Genomic DNA, 16,340 nt, shown 5'->3' with positions numbered 1-16,340 from the left:
AGGAAAGGGAGGCCTGGGAGGGTGGATGAGCAAGAGATAATAACATGAAGGGTTGGGGGAACTGGCACGTACGGGTGAGGGCCAGTGTACAAAGCTGTGTAAATATATCATTTTGCTATGTATATATCTTGCTCTGCGCGATTTCTCATTTTTTTTTTGTTACGAGGGGAGGGGGGGTGGTGTTATTGTTTGTAAGGGAGAAAAATTGTGTTAAAAAACTTTAATAAATACATATTTTTTTAAAAGGGGCAGCACGGTAGCATGGTGGTTAGCACAATTGCTTCACAGCTCCAAGGTCCTAGGTTCGATTCCCGGCTTGGGTCACTGTCTGTGCGGAGTCTGCATGTTCTCCCCATGTGTGCGTGGGTTTCCTCCGGGTGCTCCGGTTTCCTCCCAGGGTCCAATGATGCACAGGTTAGGTGGATTGGTCATGCTATATTGCCCTTAGTGTCCAAAATTTCCCTTAGTGTTGGGTCGGGTTACTGGGTTATGGGAATAGGTGGAGGTGTGGGCTTGGGTAGGGTGCTGTTTCAAAGAGCCGGTGCAGACTCGATGGGCCGAATGGCCTCCTTCTGCACTGTAAATTCTATAATTCTATGTTTATACGTTTGGTCTATTATCAAAGCCCTTATCCACCCATCAAAATTACTCTGTTTGATCCTTTCAAACTCCATGTATCTTTAACCAGGTTCTTCCCTTAAATTTCTAAACCATTGTCTTCAGGCACTAGTTCATATCCAACCAAGATGGATTTTTCACCTCCTCATACGTCCCAGATACCTCCTCTGATAGTGATGCAAACACTTCACTAGCTCTATCTACCAACTTTGTTTGCATCAATAATACCCACAAGTCCTGTGGCCATTTCATTTGTTTAGCTACCTTCTCAAATGAAATGAAAAAGGCTTCTACCTCCTTCTCATCAAACGTTGGCAATGCTTGGACATATTTAAATAGATCCCAACCAACCCTTCAACTATGACGCTCATGCTCACAATCCTCATCACTATCCTCAGACTGTACATTTCTCTTTACATCCGCCAATTTTAATTGACTGTCATGTTTCTTGGCCATTTTCTGAAGTTCAAAGTCTCTCTCTTTTTCCCTTTCTCCCTTTCTTTTTCTTCTCTTTCTTTTTGTTCTACTAGGGCTATTCTTTCTTTTTCCCTTTCTTCTCTCTTTTTTTGATTTTCCCTATCCCTCATTTTGCTGCTTTTATTCTTTTCCATGTTCAAGCTGCTTGATCTGTAATTGAATTCTTGCCATTTCCAATGATTCTGACGTTGTCTCAGGCAATTTTAAAGGCTCAGCTACCGCTGTAATTATTGCTTCTTTTTGTATGTTGTCAGGAAATGTTAACTGCAATGTTCTTGCCAAATCCAAAAGCCTTTCTTTTAGTCTCTGTTTGTAAGATTCTGCGTGTGACCTTTTCCATGCCCCCAAACTTCTGAGCCTCTGAAAGAGCTATTGTCCACAACACACTGCCTACTTAAACTGGAATACCACACCTGGAAAACAAACACAAATATGCTCACCCCTCACTGTCTTTAAGTTCACTAAGCCAACCCAATCACAAAATACTTTTATCCCACGAGCCCACAATTTGTAATGGGCCAGGGTTTAGAAAACTCCAAAGTACGTCATGGGGTTCATCTGAACTACAACTGCTTATTCATTTTGGCTACAATGAGAACAAGGGCCTACTTTTCAGGTGTTATTTTAACAGAGGCCTTAAGCACTTTAAAACAAAACAAAGTGTATTCTACGAATTCAGTTAACAGCTTATAAACACACACAGTAAGCATTTTTATCAACTACAAACATAAATCCCCCAGACAGCTACAGTTCTCTCTCTCTCTCTCTCTCTCTATATATATATATATATATATAAAACCCGTAATAACTTCCCTTTCAACTGTTTCAACTTGATAACAACATCCAATAAAACCAGGAAAACCCTTTTAACAAAACAGTAGGTTTGAATTCTTCACAGAAAACAGTTATCACTTTTAAATTATAAAGTGATTTGACACTTTTAACATACAGAGAGAGAGAGGAGAAGCTTTCTTTTTCTGAATCCAGCTTCCAACTGTGTAAGTTGTTCCAACTGTTCCAACTTTCCTAAAGTAAAACTCAGAGCCACAGCCCATCTTCTAGCTCAAAACGAAAGGAAAAGCCAGAGCAACAGCCCAGCTCCACCCACTCAATGATATCACTGAAGCCATTTGAGAAGACAAACATTTCTGAAAGGGACATTTCCATGACAGTGTTAGAGTGCGTTTGTGTGTGTGTGTCAGAGTGTGTGTTAGAGTGTGTGTATGTGTGCTCGTGTGTGTGTGTATACTAGAATGCATATGTGTATGTAGAGTGTCCATGTGTGTGTCACAGTGTGTGTGTGTGTGTGTGTGTGTGTGTTAGATGTATTTGTGTGTGTTAGAGAGTGTGTGTTATAGAGTATGAGTGTGTGGGTTAGGGTGTGAATTAGAGGGTGCGATCTACCCAAATGGGGACAGAGTCCCACAGCACACAAGATTAGCCAATGCCAAGGTGCCCGGGTGGCACCAACAGTGCCAGGTACCACCCTACCCAGAGGGCACGCATCTGGGGGCCTCCTATCCCATGGGAGACCCCCATGAGTGCCGTTCCGTCTGCTCTCCATTTGTGGGGAGGATTCGAGTACAGGAACAGGGATGTGTTGCTGCAATCATACAGGGCCTTGGTGAGGCCACACCTGGAATATTGTGTGCATTTTTGGTCTCTATCTGAGGAAGGATGTTCTTTCTCGAGAGGGAGCTCAGCAAAGGTTTACCAGACTGATTCCTGGGATGGCGGGATTGACGTATGAGGAGAAATTGGCTAGGTTAGGATTATATTCGCTGGAGTTCAGAAGAATGAGGAGAGATCTCATAGAAACCTATAAAGTTATAACAGGACTAGACAGGGTAGATGCAGGGAGGATATTCCTGATGGTGGGTGTGTCCAGAACCAGGGGTCACAGTCTGAGGACACTGGGTAGACCACTTAGGACAGAGATGAGGAGAAATGTCTTCATCCAGAGAGTGATCGGCCTGTGGAATTTGTTACCACAGGAAGTAGTTGAGGACAAAACATTGAATGTTTTCAAGAAGCTGTTAGATGTAGCACTTGGGGCGAAGGGGGGGTCAAAGGATATGGGGGGAAAGCGGGATTAGGATATTGAGTTCGATGATCCACCATGATTAGGCTCGAGGGGCTGTTTAGCACACTGGGCTAAATCGCTGGCTTTGAAAGCAAACCAAGGCAGGCCAGCAGCACGGTTCGATTCCCATAACAGCCTCCCGGAACAGGCGCCGGAATGTGGCGACTAGGGGCTTTTCACAGTAACTTCATTTGAAGCCTACTTGTGACAATAAGCGATTTTCATTTCATTTCATGGCCTCCTCCTGAGCCTAGTTTCTATGTGTTAATTGTTATGTCTACAGGTCTGTGGTTCTGTGATTGAAGCTCGAAGGCACAGAGGCTGACAAGCTTGACTACAGAGGTGTGTTCAGTACAGGCTGCTTCTTTACTTTGTCACTGTGGACCTACCTGGGATGCTCACCTTAAAATCCACCTCCTGTCTGAACAAACAGAGCAATAGGTTGAGGCCATTCAACCCATTAGGCCTGTTCTGTCCTGTTGTAAATTGCATGGGTCTAACGGGGTAGGGATGATCCACTACCCCATGTAGCTTGCAGAATACGATTACCCTGATAACAAGGTTCATGTTTCTTTGTATAAATTGTCGACCAGTCAGGCACCAACTAGAGAAGGCCCAGAAGGGAACTACTGGAGCTAAACATAACAGCTAACGTGTTGAATAAAATAAGCCCTGTTTTGTCTAACAACTCGGTGTGGACTCTTCGGTGCCCCTTTCAAAATGTCCTCAAATAAATTCCTCTGGAAGAGGTCAGTCGGGAATTCTGGAGACATGTTGGAAATGCAAATGAATTCAAGGACCATAGTAAAAGGAGACTATTTAGCCCCTTGAGTCTGTTGTACCGGAATAAGCTAATTAACCCCTCAAACCCTCGTAATTCAGTCACATTACTGGTAATCTGAGTTTTAACCCCAGCACACCTTCATTCCATTTCTCTTACATAACAAACTCTACCGATCACACTCTTGGAGTTTTGAATGGAATTCTCAGTCTTAGCAGGTGGTGAGAATTCTATCACGACTACCCTTTCTGGGTGAACTGCTTCCTGACAAGATTCAGGATTTCAGAAATGTACCTTCAATATTCCAAGTGCAGGGATTGTGAGGAACGCCTAATCCTCCGACAGTGAATCATGAAGACTCGCAAATTCCTCCAGTTTTTAAGATCACTAGAACACAAACATCACAGTTCCCACACACCTGAGGAGGGAGTTCAATGTCAAGTCTCTTCTGTTCGACTGGATCTAAAAGCACATAGTCGAGTATGGCCTTCCTTACAGCTCCTGTGTACATGTCTTCAATCTCCTGTGTGAAAGAATTGATGAGTTTCAGACTGGCTGCTTAAAGAATTGAACAGAAAGCAGCAAGCATTAAAGACTTTTCTTCAGTAAAACCCACCATTTGATGAATTTGGTTAACTAAAGACTGGATTCAATGGGTTCAATAGAAGCAAACGTTCGACAATAGGGGCTTTTGCTCCAGATTAGATTTTTGAAAGTGCAGTTATTTCTAGCTGCAGCTCAGGTCTAAATCCAGGGTTGCTGACATTCTTGTCAGTGTTGTTTGATCTGGAGTACCCTGTCTGAAAGGCACTAGATGCAAACTGCATCACAAGCTTTCAAAAGGGAATTGTATAAAAAGGAAATATCTGTGGTGCTCCTGGAAAAGCATCGCGGATTGGGACTAAATGGATAACCAGTGTAGGCATACTGGACTAAATAGTGCTTCTGTCTTCTTTGGTTCTATGGTGGGGCTACCATGAAGGAACACAGTTTATAAAGAGTGAGATCTGAAACACTGACCAATAATGGACTTCCAGGTGGACTGGTGGAGGCGCAAGCCATGGATGTAATCAGGAATGTATTAGGTGCTACAATGGGAGAATGGAGGGTGCTTCAAAATTTAAAAAAATATTCATTCATGGGATGTGGACTTCGCTGGCTGGGCCAGCATTTATTCCCCATCCCTAATTGCTCTTGAACTGAACAGCTTTCTGGGTCATTTCAGAGGGCATTTTTAAATGTCAACTACATTCCTCTGGGTCTGGAGACACATATAGGACAGACCAGGTAAGGACGGCAGATTTCCTTCCTTAAAGGACATTAGTAAACCAGATGGGTTTTACAACAATCGACAATGGTTTCATGGTCATCATCAGACTCCCAATTCGAGATATTTATTGAATGCAAATTTCACCATCTGCCATGGTGGGATTTGAACCCGGGTCGAACCTGGATTACTAGTCCAGTGACAATACCACAATGCCCCCAGAAGTGACAATTGTTCTGTGTGGAATACAAACTAAAATAACAGCTTTTGCTGCGCCCAAAACATGTCAAATGAATGTTCACACACACAAATGTAATGCTGCTGAAGTTGTATTTATCAATCCCCAACAGATGGGGCAAGCAAAATATTTCAAGAAATGTGGACAATGATGGTCATTTACGCTCTGTTACAACTAGTAGCAAGTCACAGCTATTGATGATATATGTTTACTGACCCCTCGGAAAGTTCTGCGAAACCTGCAGACCTTTAAATATTAATATGTAATCGCATCAGCATGAATTATTGAATGGAAACAAAATCTTTGTTCTTCATATCTGATAACATTCAATGATCCATAAAGAAACATCAATTTAGTTAGATATGTTATTGATAGCAGGTGCCTATTTCCATCAGTGAGATACATAATTCTCTGGTCCATCAGGGTGAATCAACACTCCATGTACAGGTATTACTCAATGCTCAATCTAAATACCCTCCAAATAAAACATTCAAGGTGCTTTAAACTTCTACCTGCCACACAGCCAGGTTTGTTAGCCATGGGAAGAGTCACTGAACACACTGTCCCACTCTGGGGTGGCACAATGGTTAGCACTGCTGCCTCACAGCTCCAGGGACCCGGGTTCAATTCTGGCCTTGGGTGACTGTCTGTGTGGAGTTTGTACATTCTCCCCATGTCTGTGTGGGTTTCCTCCCACAGTCCAAAGATGTGCATGTTAGGTGGATTGGCCATGCTAAATTACCCAAATGTGTAGGGTTACAGGGATAGGTTGGGAGAGTGGGCCTAGGCCAGGTGCTGTTTCAGAGAGTCATGCAGATTTAATGGGCCAAAGGGCCTGATTCTGCACTTTTATGTGCTGTACAAAATGTCATAATACCATGCTCTGTATTCCCGCAGCTAATTAGTTCATGCTCACAAATACACTTTCTACAATCGATTGTGATCAGCTTAATGGACTGGACAGAGAACAGGGGCGGAATTCTCTGGAAACGGCGCGATGTCCGCCGACTGGCGCCCAAAACGGCGCCAATCAGACGGGAATCGCGCCGCCCCAAAGGTGCGCATTGCTCCGCATCTTTGGGGCCCGAGCCGCAACATTGAGGGGCTAGGCCGACGCCGGAGGAATTTCCGCCCCGCCAGCTGGCGGAAACGGCCTTTGTTGCCCCGCCAGCTGGCGAGGAAATGACATCCCCGGGCGGCGCATGCGCGGGAGTGTCAGCAGCCACTGACAGTTTCCCACGCATGCGCAGTGGAGGGAGTCTCTTCCACCTCCGCCATGGTGGAGACCGTGGCGGAGGCGGAAGGGAAAGAGTGCCCCCACGGCACAGGCCCGCCCGCGGATTGGTGGGCCCCGATCGCGGGCCAGGCCACCGTGGGGGCACCCCCTGGGGCCAGATCGCCCCGCGACCCCCCCAGGATCCCGGAGCCCGCCCACGCCGCCTCATCCCGCTGGTAAGGTAGGTGGTTTAATTTACGCCGGCGGGACAGGCAATTTATCGCCGGGACTTCGGCCCATCCGGACCGGAGAATCGAGCGGGGGGGGGCCCGCCAACCGGCGCGGCGGGATTCCCGATCCCGCCGAATATCCGGTGCCGGAGACTTCAGCAACCGGCGGGGGCGGGATTCACGCCAGCCCCCCGCGATTCTCCGACCCGGCGGGGGTTCGGAGAATGTCGCCCCAGAACTTTCAGCTTTTCAATGAGATGTTGGAAGCTCTGATGTGTTGATCAAGACTAGCAAATAATATTTATTGCTTTAGGGACTTCCGGTGGCGGCTATGAAGGAGTAAGTCGCACATTTGGTGGCTTCCGCACTGGTCGGACTTTTGGACATTTCCCCCGGACTTTTTGCTGGTTTTAAACGGTGAATTTAAAGGCTGAGGCAATTGGGCACCGTTTCCACATATCGGTGTTTGGAGAAAAGAACCAGAAGTGCACGAAAAGGCAGAAATAAGAAGATAGGCAAGAGCTGTGTTGAAGCTGCAGCAGGAGACAGCATGGCCGAGGACCGGACCCCTGGGGTTGCGGCACAGCGACCAACGGAGCAGTTGATGCAGGTCATCCAGGACGGCTTTGCCAAGCAGAAACGGGACTGTTTGGACCCAATTAACGAATCGATTGATCGGCTAGAGCACAGATTGGACGTCCAGGATCGGACGTTCCAGAAGGTTGAGAAGGCGCTGGCTGAGCAGGAAGAGCATCAAACAGCGGTAGAGCTAGAGGTGGGGATGCTTCGAGACCAGCAGAAAAGGCTTCTGGAGAAGGTGGAGGACCTAGAGAATCGGTCCCGCCGGCAGAACTTAAGAATTGTCGGGCTCCCGGAGGGGGCTGAGGGAGCGGATGCTGGGGCATACGTAGCGGGTATGTTCGAAAAGCTGCTGGGGGAGGGGGCATTCTCCTGACCCTTGGAGGTGGACAGGGCGCATAGAGTGCTTACGATGAAGCCGCGAGTGGGTGACCCTCCAAGGGCAATGGTAGTGAGATTCCACAGGTTCCTGGACAAGGAATGTATTCTTCGGTGGGCCAAGCGAACGCGGAGCTGTAAATGGGACAACAGTATCCTGCGGATTTACCAAGACCCGAGTGTGGAGGTGGCTAGGAAAAGGGCAGGCTTCAACCAAGTTAAGTCAATCTTCTTCAAGAAACAGGTGAAGTTTGGACTGCTGTATCTGGCTCGTTTTTGGGTCACATATGAGAACCAGCATCATTATTTTGAGTCGCCCGAAGATGCGCTGGACTTTGCGAAAAGGACTGGTGGGGGGGCTGAGAACTCGCAAACTTTGAGGCAACATGTTGGCCTCTATTGGGCCCTTTTTTCTGTTTTAAACTGGTTTTGTCTCCTCCTATTGTTTTGTTTCTGTTTTAGAGTTCTGTTTTAGAGGGGGGAGGGAAAAAGTCTATTTCTCGTTTTCGGGTTCTCTTTTCGGTGGATGTTGGCAATGTCTTTTTTGTTGATGTGCACTTTTATGGGGTGGAGACGTGCTTGTTTGAGTTTCGGTGGGTGATTTTTTTTCTTGCTGCTGGGTGTTTCTGTGGGGCTTGTTAGATGAGGGAATTTGTTTGTATGAGCGGGGGGGGGGGAGGGGAGCGAGCGAACAATAGGTGGGAGGCCTTTTGGCGCTGGAGGCAGGGGCCACCAAGCTAGCTGGGTGAGCTAGCTCACGGAAGCACAGTGTAGGGGGGTGCATCTGTTTAGTTTACAAGATGGGTTAGGTTTTAGAGTAGTGTTGCTGGGCGGGGGGGAGGGGGAGTGGATGGGTGGATGATGCCAAGGTGATCCAATTCGGAGTCAACCTTGGGGTGCAGTTTGTATGGAATCGGCCGGGCACAGAAAGGGCAGGGCTGCTCGTGGGCGTACACACTGATTTTAGGAACTGCTCCTTTGATGATGCTGAGACTGTGGTAGTCTGTGTTAGGAGGATTACGGTACCTAGTAATGCCGGAATACCATTGGTGGAGAATGTACTTGTTCCCATTGTATAAGCTTGCATGTTAGCTCTGCCTTGCAAGGCGGGGTATAAGAGCCCGTGCTGCCCCAGCAGCTTTCTTCTGTACCTGCGCTGCTGGGGGAAACATCTAGCGTATTAAAGCCTTCAATTGTCTCCAATCTCGTTTCTGAGGTTATTGATTGTGCATCAATTTAATACGCTACATTTAAAAGAATGGAGCTCCGAATCAAGCCGGAGTGTCTGCAACTCAGCCCCCATGCGGCAAACACAGCGGCAACCTTCAAGCACTGGCTGGCGTGTTTCAACGGATATCTTGGAACTGCCGAAAACACACCCACGGGAGGACAGAAATTGCAAGTCCTGCACTCAAGGGATAGCCCAGAAATTTACACCCTCATCGAGGACGCGGACGACTTCGATGCAACAATGGAGCTGCTGAAAGGACATTATATTCGCCCGGTAAACCAGGTCTGCGCCCGACACCTGCTAGCGACGAGGCGACAAATCCCTGGGGAATCGCTGGAAGAATTCTACTGTGCGCTCCTAGTGTTGGGGAGAAACTGCAGCTGCCCGCAAGTTTCGGCGAGCGACCACACAGAACTTTTGATCCGGGACGCTTTCGTTGCAGGTACGCTGTCCTCCCAAATCCGCCAACGATTGCTGGAGAAAGACACCCTACGCCTCAAGGAGGCATGGGCCCTTGCCAGTTCCCTGGATGTGGCCTCCCGAAACGCCCACGCTTACGTCCCCGACCGCGTGGCAGCCCCTTGGGCAGCGTGGAACCCCCATGCGGCCGAACCCGAAACATCTCCCATCCCCCCACAAGCTTGTGCTGCAAGACGGCCTGGCAACCCCGGGGGGCCCCACTGCTATTTTTGCGGGCAGGCCAAACACACCCGACAGTGCTGTCCGGCCCGCGCATCCACCTGCAAGGGATGTGGTAAAAAAGGGCCACTTTGTGGCGGTATGCCAGGCCCGGGCGGTCGCTGCGGTCTCCGGTGGCGAATGCGGACCGCCACCACAATCCTCTCCACGGTCCCCGTGCGGCCATGCGGGTGCCACCATCTTCCTCCTCCAGGGCCACGTGCGGCCTCCGGACGCCGCCATCTTGTCCCACGGACGCCACGTGCGATGGATGGGCGCCGCCATTTTGTGCACCCCCAGCCATGTGCGACCAATAGTCGCCACTATTTTGGATGGACTCCCAGGACCCCAGCTCGGCTGACCACACACTGCCTGAAGAGAACATTCAACTGCTGCCACGAGTAGCCTCGGTGACCCTGGACCAGTCTCGGCCCCGAGCACTATCGACTGCTACGACGACGGTGCTTATCAACGGGCATGAAATGTCCTGCTTAATGACTCTGGGAGCACGGAGAGCTTCATACACCCCAACACGGTAAGACGCCGTTCTCTCCCCGTCCACCCTGCTAATCAAAAAATCTCCCTGGCCTCCAGTTCCCACTCAGTAGAGATCAAAGGGTTTTGTATAGCTAACCTCACAGTCCAAGGAAGGCAGTTCAAAAACTAGCGACTCTACGTCCTTCCCCACCTCTGCGCGGTCACACTCCTAGGATTGGATTTTCAGTGTAACCTCCAAAGTCTAACGTTCAAATTCGGCGGCCCTATAAACCCCCTCAATGTCTGCAGCCTTCTCCATGGTGGATCTTAAGTCCGCCTTCCACCAGCACCCCATCCGCACTAGTGACCGGAGATACACTGCCTTCGAAGCAGATGGGTGACTCTACCACTTCTTAAGGGTTCCCTTTGGTGTCACTAACAGGGTCTCGGTCTTCCAGCGAAAGATGGACCGAATGGTTGACCGGTACGGTTTACGGGCCACATTCCCGTACCTCGATAACGTCACCATCTGCGGCCACGACCAACAGGACCACGATACCAACCTCCGAAAATTCCTCCATACCCCCAAAATCCTTAACCTAACGTATAACATGGATAAATGCGTGTTTAGCACCGATCACCTAGCCATCCTCGGCTACGTAGTGCGTAATGGAGTGATAGGCCCCGACCCTGAACGCATGCACCCCCTTACGGAGTTCCCCCTCCCGCACTGCTCCAAGGTCCGGAAGCGCTGCCTAGGCTTTTTTTCTTACTATGTCCAGTGGGTCCCCAACTATGCGGACAAGGCCCGTCCCCTGATCCAATCCACAGCTTTTCCCCTGTCGATAGAGGCCCACCAGGTCTTCAGCCGCATCAAAGCAGACATTGCAAAGGCCACAATGCATGCCATCGACGAGTCCCTCCCCTTCCAGGTCGAGAGCGACGCGTCCGACGTAGTTCTGGCGGCCACCCTCAACCAAGCGGGCAGGCCTGTGGCCTTCTTCTCACGCATCCTCCACGCCTCCGAAACCCGCCATTCCTCAGTCGAAAAGGAGGCCCAGGCCGTAGTAGAAGCTGAGCGACATTGGAGGCATTACCTGGCCAGCAGGAGATTCACTCTCCTCACTGACCAACGGTCATTTGCTTTCATGTTCGATAATGCACAGCGGGGCAAGATAAAAAACGACAAAATCTTACGGTGGAGGATCGAACTCTCCACCTGCAACTATGAGATCTTGTATCGTCCCGGGAAGCTAAATGAGCCTCCTGATGCCCTATCCCGCGACATGTGCCAACGCACATGTGGACTGCCTCCGAGCCCTCCATGAAGACATCTGCCACCCGGGGGTCACTCGATTTTTCCACTTCATCAAGACCCGCAACCTGCCCTACTCCATTGAGGATGTCAGGACAGCCCCCAGGAATTGCCAAATCTGCGCGGAGTGCAAGCCGCACTTCTACAGACCAGAGAAAGCGCACCTGATAAAGGCATCCCGTCCCTTTGAATGCCTCAGTATGGACTTCAAAGGCCCCCTCCCCTCCACCGACCGCAACACCTACTTCCTGAACGTGATTGACGAGTACTCCCGGTTCCCTTTCACCATCCCCTACCCCGATGTGGCCGCAACAACCGTCATAAAAGCCCTCCATGGTATCTTTACGCTGTTCGGTTTCCACGCCTACATACACAGTGATAGGGGGTCCTCCTTTATGAGCGACGAACTGCGTCAATTCCTGCTCAGCAAGTGCATTGCCTCGAGCAGGACGACCAGTTACAACCCCCGGGGAAACGGACAGGTAGAGAGGGAGAACGGAACGGTCTGGAAGACCGTCCTACTGGCCCTGCGGTCCAGGAATCTCCCAGTCTCCTGCTGACAGGAAGTCCTCCCGGATGCCGTCCACTCCATCCGGTCACTGCTGTGTACCACGACCAACCAAACACCTCACCAATGTCTCCTTGTCTTCCCCAGGAGGCCCTCCTCTGGGACCTTGCTCCCGACCTGGCTGGCAGCTCCCGGACCCATCCTGCTCCGAAAACACATACGGGCGCACAAATCGGACCCATTGGTCGAGAGGGTCCATCTCCTCCACGCTAACCTTCAGTACGTGTACCCCGACGGCCGACAGGATACGGTCTCCCTACGGGACCTGGCGCCCTCTGGATCCCCCCCCCCCCCCACCAGCCCCACCCTCCCTCCCACCGGCGCACCCCACAGCTGCCCCCTTCCCAGGTGGATCGGTTCTTCCACCGGCCCCGTCTAGGCCCTGCCCACCGGCGCACCCCACAGCTGCCCCCTCGCCAGGCCAGTCGGCCATTTCACCAGCCACATCTAGGGGCGATGAAGCCACCGCAGAAGCCGAAACCACGCTCCCGGAGACACAGGCGCCCAAACCTCCACCGACATCACCACCAAAGCTACAATGATTGCAGAGGATGACCAGGGCCCCCGATCGACTAATTGCTTCCTTTTGAAATGTGCATTACTGTTGTAAATTGTCAAAAGTTGTAATGAGGCAAAACGCTGTACGGAGGCATTATGGTACCTTCATAAGTATAACTTCAACCACTTCTACCACGTTGTAATACGAAGCCACCACCCCCGCCAGTCTCTTTTTTAACAGGGCGTGAATGTGGTAGTCTGTGTTAGGAGGATTACGGTACCTAGTAATGCCGGAATACCATTGGTGGAGAATGTACTTGTTCCCATTGGATAAGCTTGCACGTTAGCTCCGCCTTGCAAGGCGGGGTATAAGAGCCCGTGCTGCCCCAGCAGCTTTCTTCTGTACCTGCGCTGCTGGGGGAACCATCTAGCGTATTAAAGCCTTCAATTGTCTCCAATCTCGTTTCTGAGGTTATTGATTGTGCATCAGAGACCATTGGTGAAAACCCCTGGGAACTTCACCAGAAACCCTCCGGACCATGGAGTACATTCGGCAGACATGTTGCCAGTCCAATTTTAAGTGGCACAGCCAGTTGCGGCCCAACAAAACTGGGGCCACCACCAAGGGCAAGCACGCCGATGGTCCCCATACGTCCCGAGTAATTGGGTACTTCAATGGCCAGAGGCTCCCCGCTATACGTAGCCAACATGGCATCTGTGTCTAGGAGGGACAAGGACTGGAGACCTGATTGGATCGTGGTAAATGTCCGGCAGCTGATGATCGTGACCACCGCTCTGGTGTTGAGCTCCATTTCAATGGGATGCCCATTGACTTGCAGTGCTATCCTGATGGGTGTGACTCTGGGAGCCGTCACGCAATGAAGCTGTTGGTAGGCATCATCTTGGACTTCGACGAAGAATGCCTGACATCTAGCCGCCACCTTGGTATTCCAGCTCGAGGGTGTCATCCCAGCCGATCCCGGATGCCCTGTTCTCGGCCTCTATTCCTACGGTAGGTTCCGCCCTGTGGGGGGTTGCGGCCTCTGGGTCTGGTCCTGGCTGTCAGGCGGTCACGAGTTTCAATAATAACAATAATAATAATCTTTATTATTGTCACAAGTAGGCTTACATTAACACTGCAATGACGTTACTGTAGGACTGGCAGACCCTGAAGATCTTGGACCCCGAGCTTGGTGCTCTCCCGGGAAATGACAATGTCAATTGCCAGCTGGAGGGTCAAGTGGGTTTCCGCCAGTAACGTTCGTTGGCTGTCAACATCTCGGAACCCACAAACGAAACAGTCTCGCAGGGACTCGGCCAATGTGGGCCAAAACTCGTAAGTGGCGGCAATCATCCTCAAGTCACCATTGGACGCCCCTGGGCCTGTGAGGCCATGTGGAACCGAAACCTGCGGACCATAATTGGGGGTTTCGGGTGCAAATGCCCTTCAACTAAGCCACCAATGCATCAAAATGCTTGGAGTCTGACCTGTCCGGGTGAGTGAGGCTCTTTATCAGTGTGTAGGTCGGCTCACCGACAGTGGTCAGCAATATCATAGTTTGCCGCTCATCCCCAACTGTGGCATTTGAACGAAAACAATATTGTATCCTCTCAATGTACTGGGTTCAGTCATTGCTACTCACGTCAAAAGCTTCATGTGTCCCAATGTGCAGCATCTCTATGGCTGGAGTAGACATCTCCTGAGGCCTAGGCAGAGTGGTTCAGCGGTGCAGTACGCGATTCCTGCGGCAGATCCACTTCAGCCTCGTTGCCAGTGTAGATTACAACAAAGAGACACATCGGAACGCACGGTAGGATAAAATGAACTCAGGTTTAATTAGGTACACACATTTAACACAGCTAACTCTCCTCACCCCGAAGGGTCACCCACTCCGACCTACACCCAAGTCGATCAGGAGTCACAGTCTGAGAATACAGGGGAAACCATTTAGGACAGAGTTGAGGAGAAATTTCTTCACCCAGTGGAATTTGTTACCACAGAAAGCAGTTGAGGCGAAATGTTTTCAAGAAGCAGCTGGATATAGCACATGGGCGAAGGGGATCAAAGGATACGGGGGAAAGGCGGGACTAAGCTATTGAATTGGACGATCAACCATGAGACCAAATAGCCTCCTCCTGCTCCTATTTTCTATATATCCTGAATATCTGTGTACTTTCCTCTGTCTGCGAGTTAACACCAACATCAGTTAACCCATGTGAAATATATTGACACCACTGAAATAGTAAAGAATGACCCTGTTGACCATTCACTCACCACATCACAGGCTACAAATCAGGAGATACCCATAAACAATAGCTCAGAGTCTCCTTCAGCTCCTACCTGTGATAATCGCTGACACAGGTCCTTCAGTTGTGTGTAGTTGGCAGTCGGAACGTAAGCATAGACTCTCTGCAGGGAGTCCTCACTCAGGGGAGTCACGACGGATGGGTCGATACATCGTTCAATAAGATCATAGTATCTGGAAAGGAAACACAAATATTAAAAATCAGTAGCAACTCCACTGACTGTCGCCTCTTCGTTGCCCCTGGCTTTGTAGGTGTGACTGGATGTATCATGGTTCTAACAATAATGGTTTGCCAGTCTAATCCTTTCTTTCTGCCAGAACACAAAATCTCACACAGTCCCCTACAACAGCTGCCATGGTCACCTTCAGGCCCAGGATGGACACAGTCCATGGCCAGGGTGAGAATGGTGGTGGTCACTCTGACTGATTGTCTCTCCTCTACAGTCTCGCCCCTGCCCGGGTTTCCCTGGAGAACGTGTCTAGGCTTAGGGCCTGTGGAAGACTGATGGAGACTGACAGACACCACATGGCCTGGAGTGTTGGTGGACATCGGGAATAGTTTCATTCTTCAGATTTAAAGTTCCCTTTGGTTTATTCAAAGCTTTGAGAAAAAGGAAATAAACCTGAGAATTTTGATTGGCTGCTCTAGGTCAGGCAGCTGATTGGCTGGTTGCCATTTTGAGGTTTGACTTTGATGATATAAATCACCTTATGTGGCTAAGGATAAGGGGCAAGTGATATAATTATCACAGTCTTGCTTTGTGTATCATTAGGGTAATTGCCAGCTTTGCTTTGATGTTTAGAAAATAAAAACAATATATAATTCTTACACGGAGTAGAATTGGACAGCCATCTGCTTCATTAGCAAGTACCATGTTGGTTAGGTAACAGCTGGAGGCACAGCCTCTATTCTCTGGTAAAGTAATGCTGTTTGTTTATGTTCTGGTAATGCACCCAAAGGTTTTCTACCCACTGTAGAGCACATCCAGGGCCGACACTCCCAGTGGCATTCCTGAGGGAGTGCTGCACTGCCAGAGGTGCAGCCTTTCGGATGAGACATCAAACCGAGTGAATGTAAAATACTCCTTGCACTATTCAAAGAGTTTCAGAGTCCCTTTATCCTTAAACCAGCATCATTGGAACAAGTCGTTAGCACATTCCTGTGGGCATGATCCTGCTGTACACCGCTTGGCTGTCGCATTTTCTTTTTAAAAAAAACATTTTATTAAGGCATTTATAATTTTATAATAATAACAGTAAACAGTACAAATACAAATATGAACACAGTGCAAAGACCGCCTCCCTCCCTCACAAGTCGCATTTTCTACATTTCCACAGGAGCTACACTCCGAAGGTACTTGATTGACTGTTGGGCATTTTGGGACGTACTGATGGTTGGG

General features: G+C 49.5%; 1 protein-coding gene across 1 annotated transcript in view; it reads right to left on the bottom strand.

Annotated features, from left to right (window-relative positions):
* The window catches only part of LOC140388180 (dynein axonemal heavy chain 3-like), a 1,528,048-nt gene that overhangs the window by 1,218,487 nt on the left and 293,221 nt on the right, over positions 1 to 16,340 (bottom strand). The window contains exons 7-8 of the mRNA XM_072471941.1: positions 14,976 to 15,114; positions 4,378 to 4,482 (exon numbers count right to left, since the gene is read on the bottom strand). Of these exons, the coding sequence (XP_072328042.1) occupies positions 4,378 to 4,482; positions 14,976 to 15,114 (244 nt within the window). The remainder of the gene's footprint in view (positions 1 to 4,377; positions 4,483 to 14,975; positions 15,115 to 16,340) is intronic.

The sequence above is a fragment of the Scyliorhinus torazame genome, chromosome 13 (assembly GCF_047496885.1).
Source record: "Scyliorhinus torazame isolate Kashiwa2021f chromosome 13, sScyTor2.1, whole genome shotgun sequence".
Classification (NCBI taxonomy): domain Eukaryota; kingdom Metazoa; phylum Chordata; class Chondrichthyes; order Carcharhiniformes; family Scyliorhinidae; genus Scyliorhinus; species Scyliorhinus torazame.
This window is presented reverse-complemented; position numbering and strand designations above follow the sequence as displayed.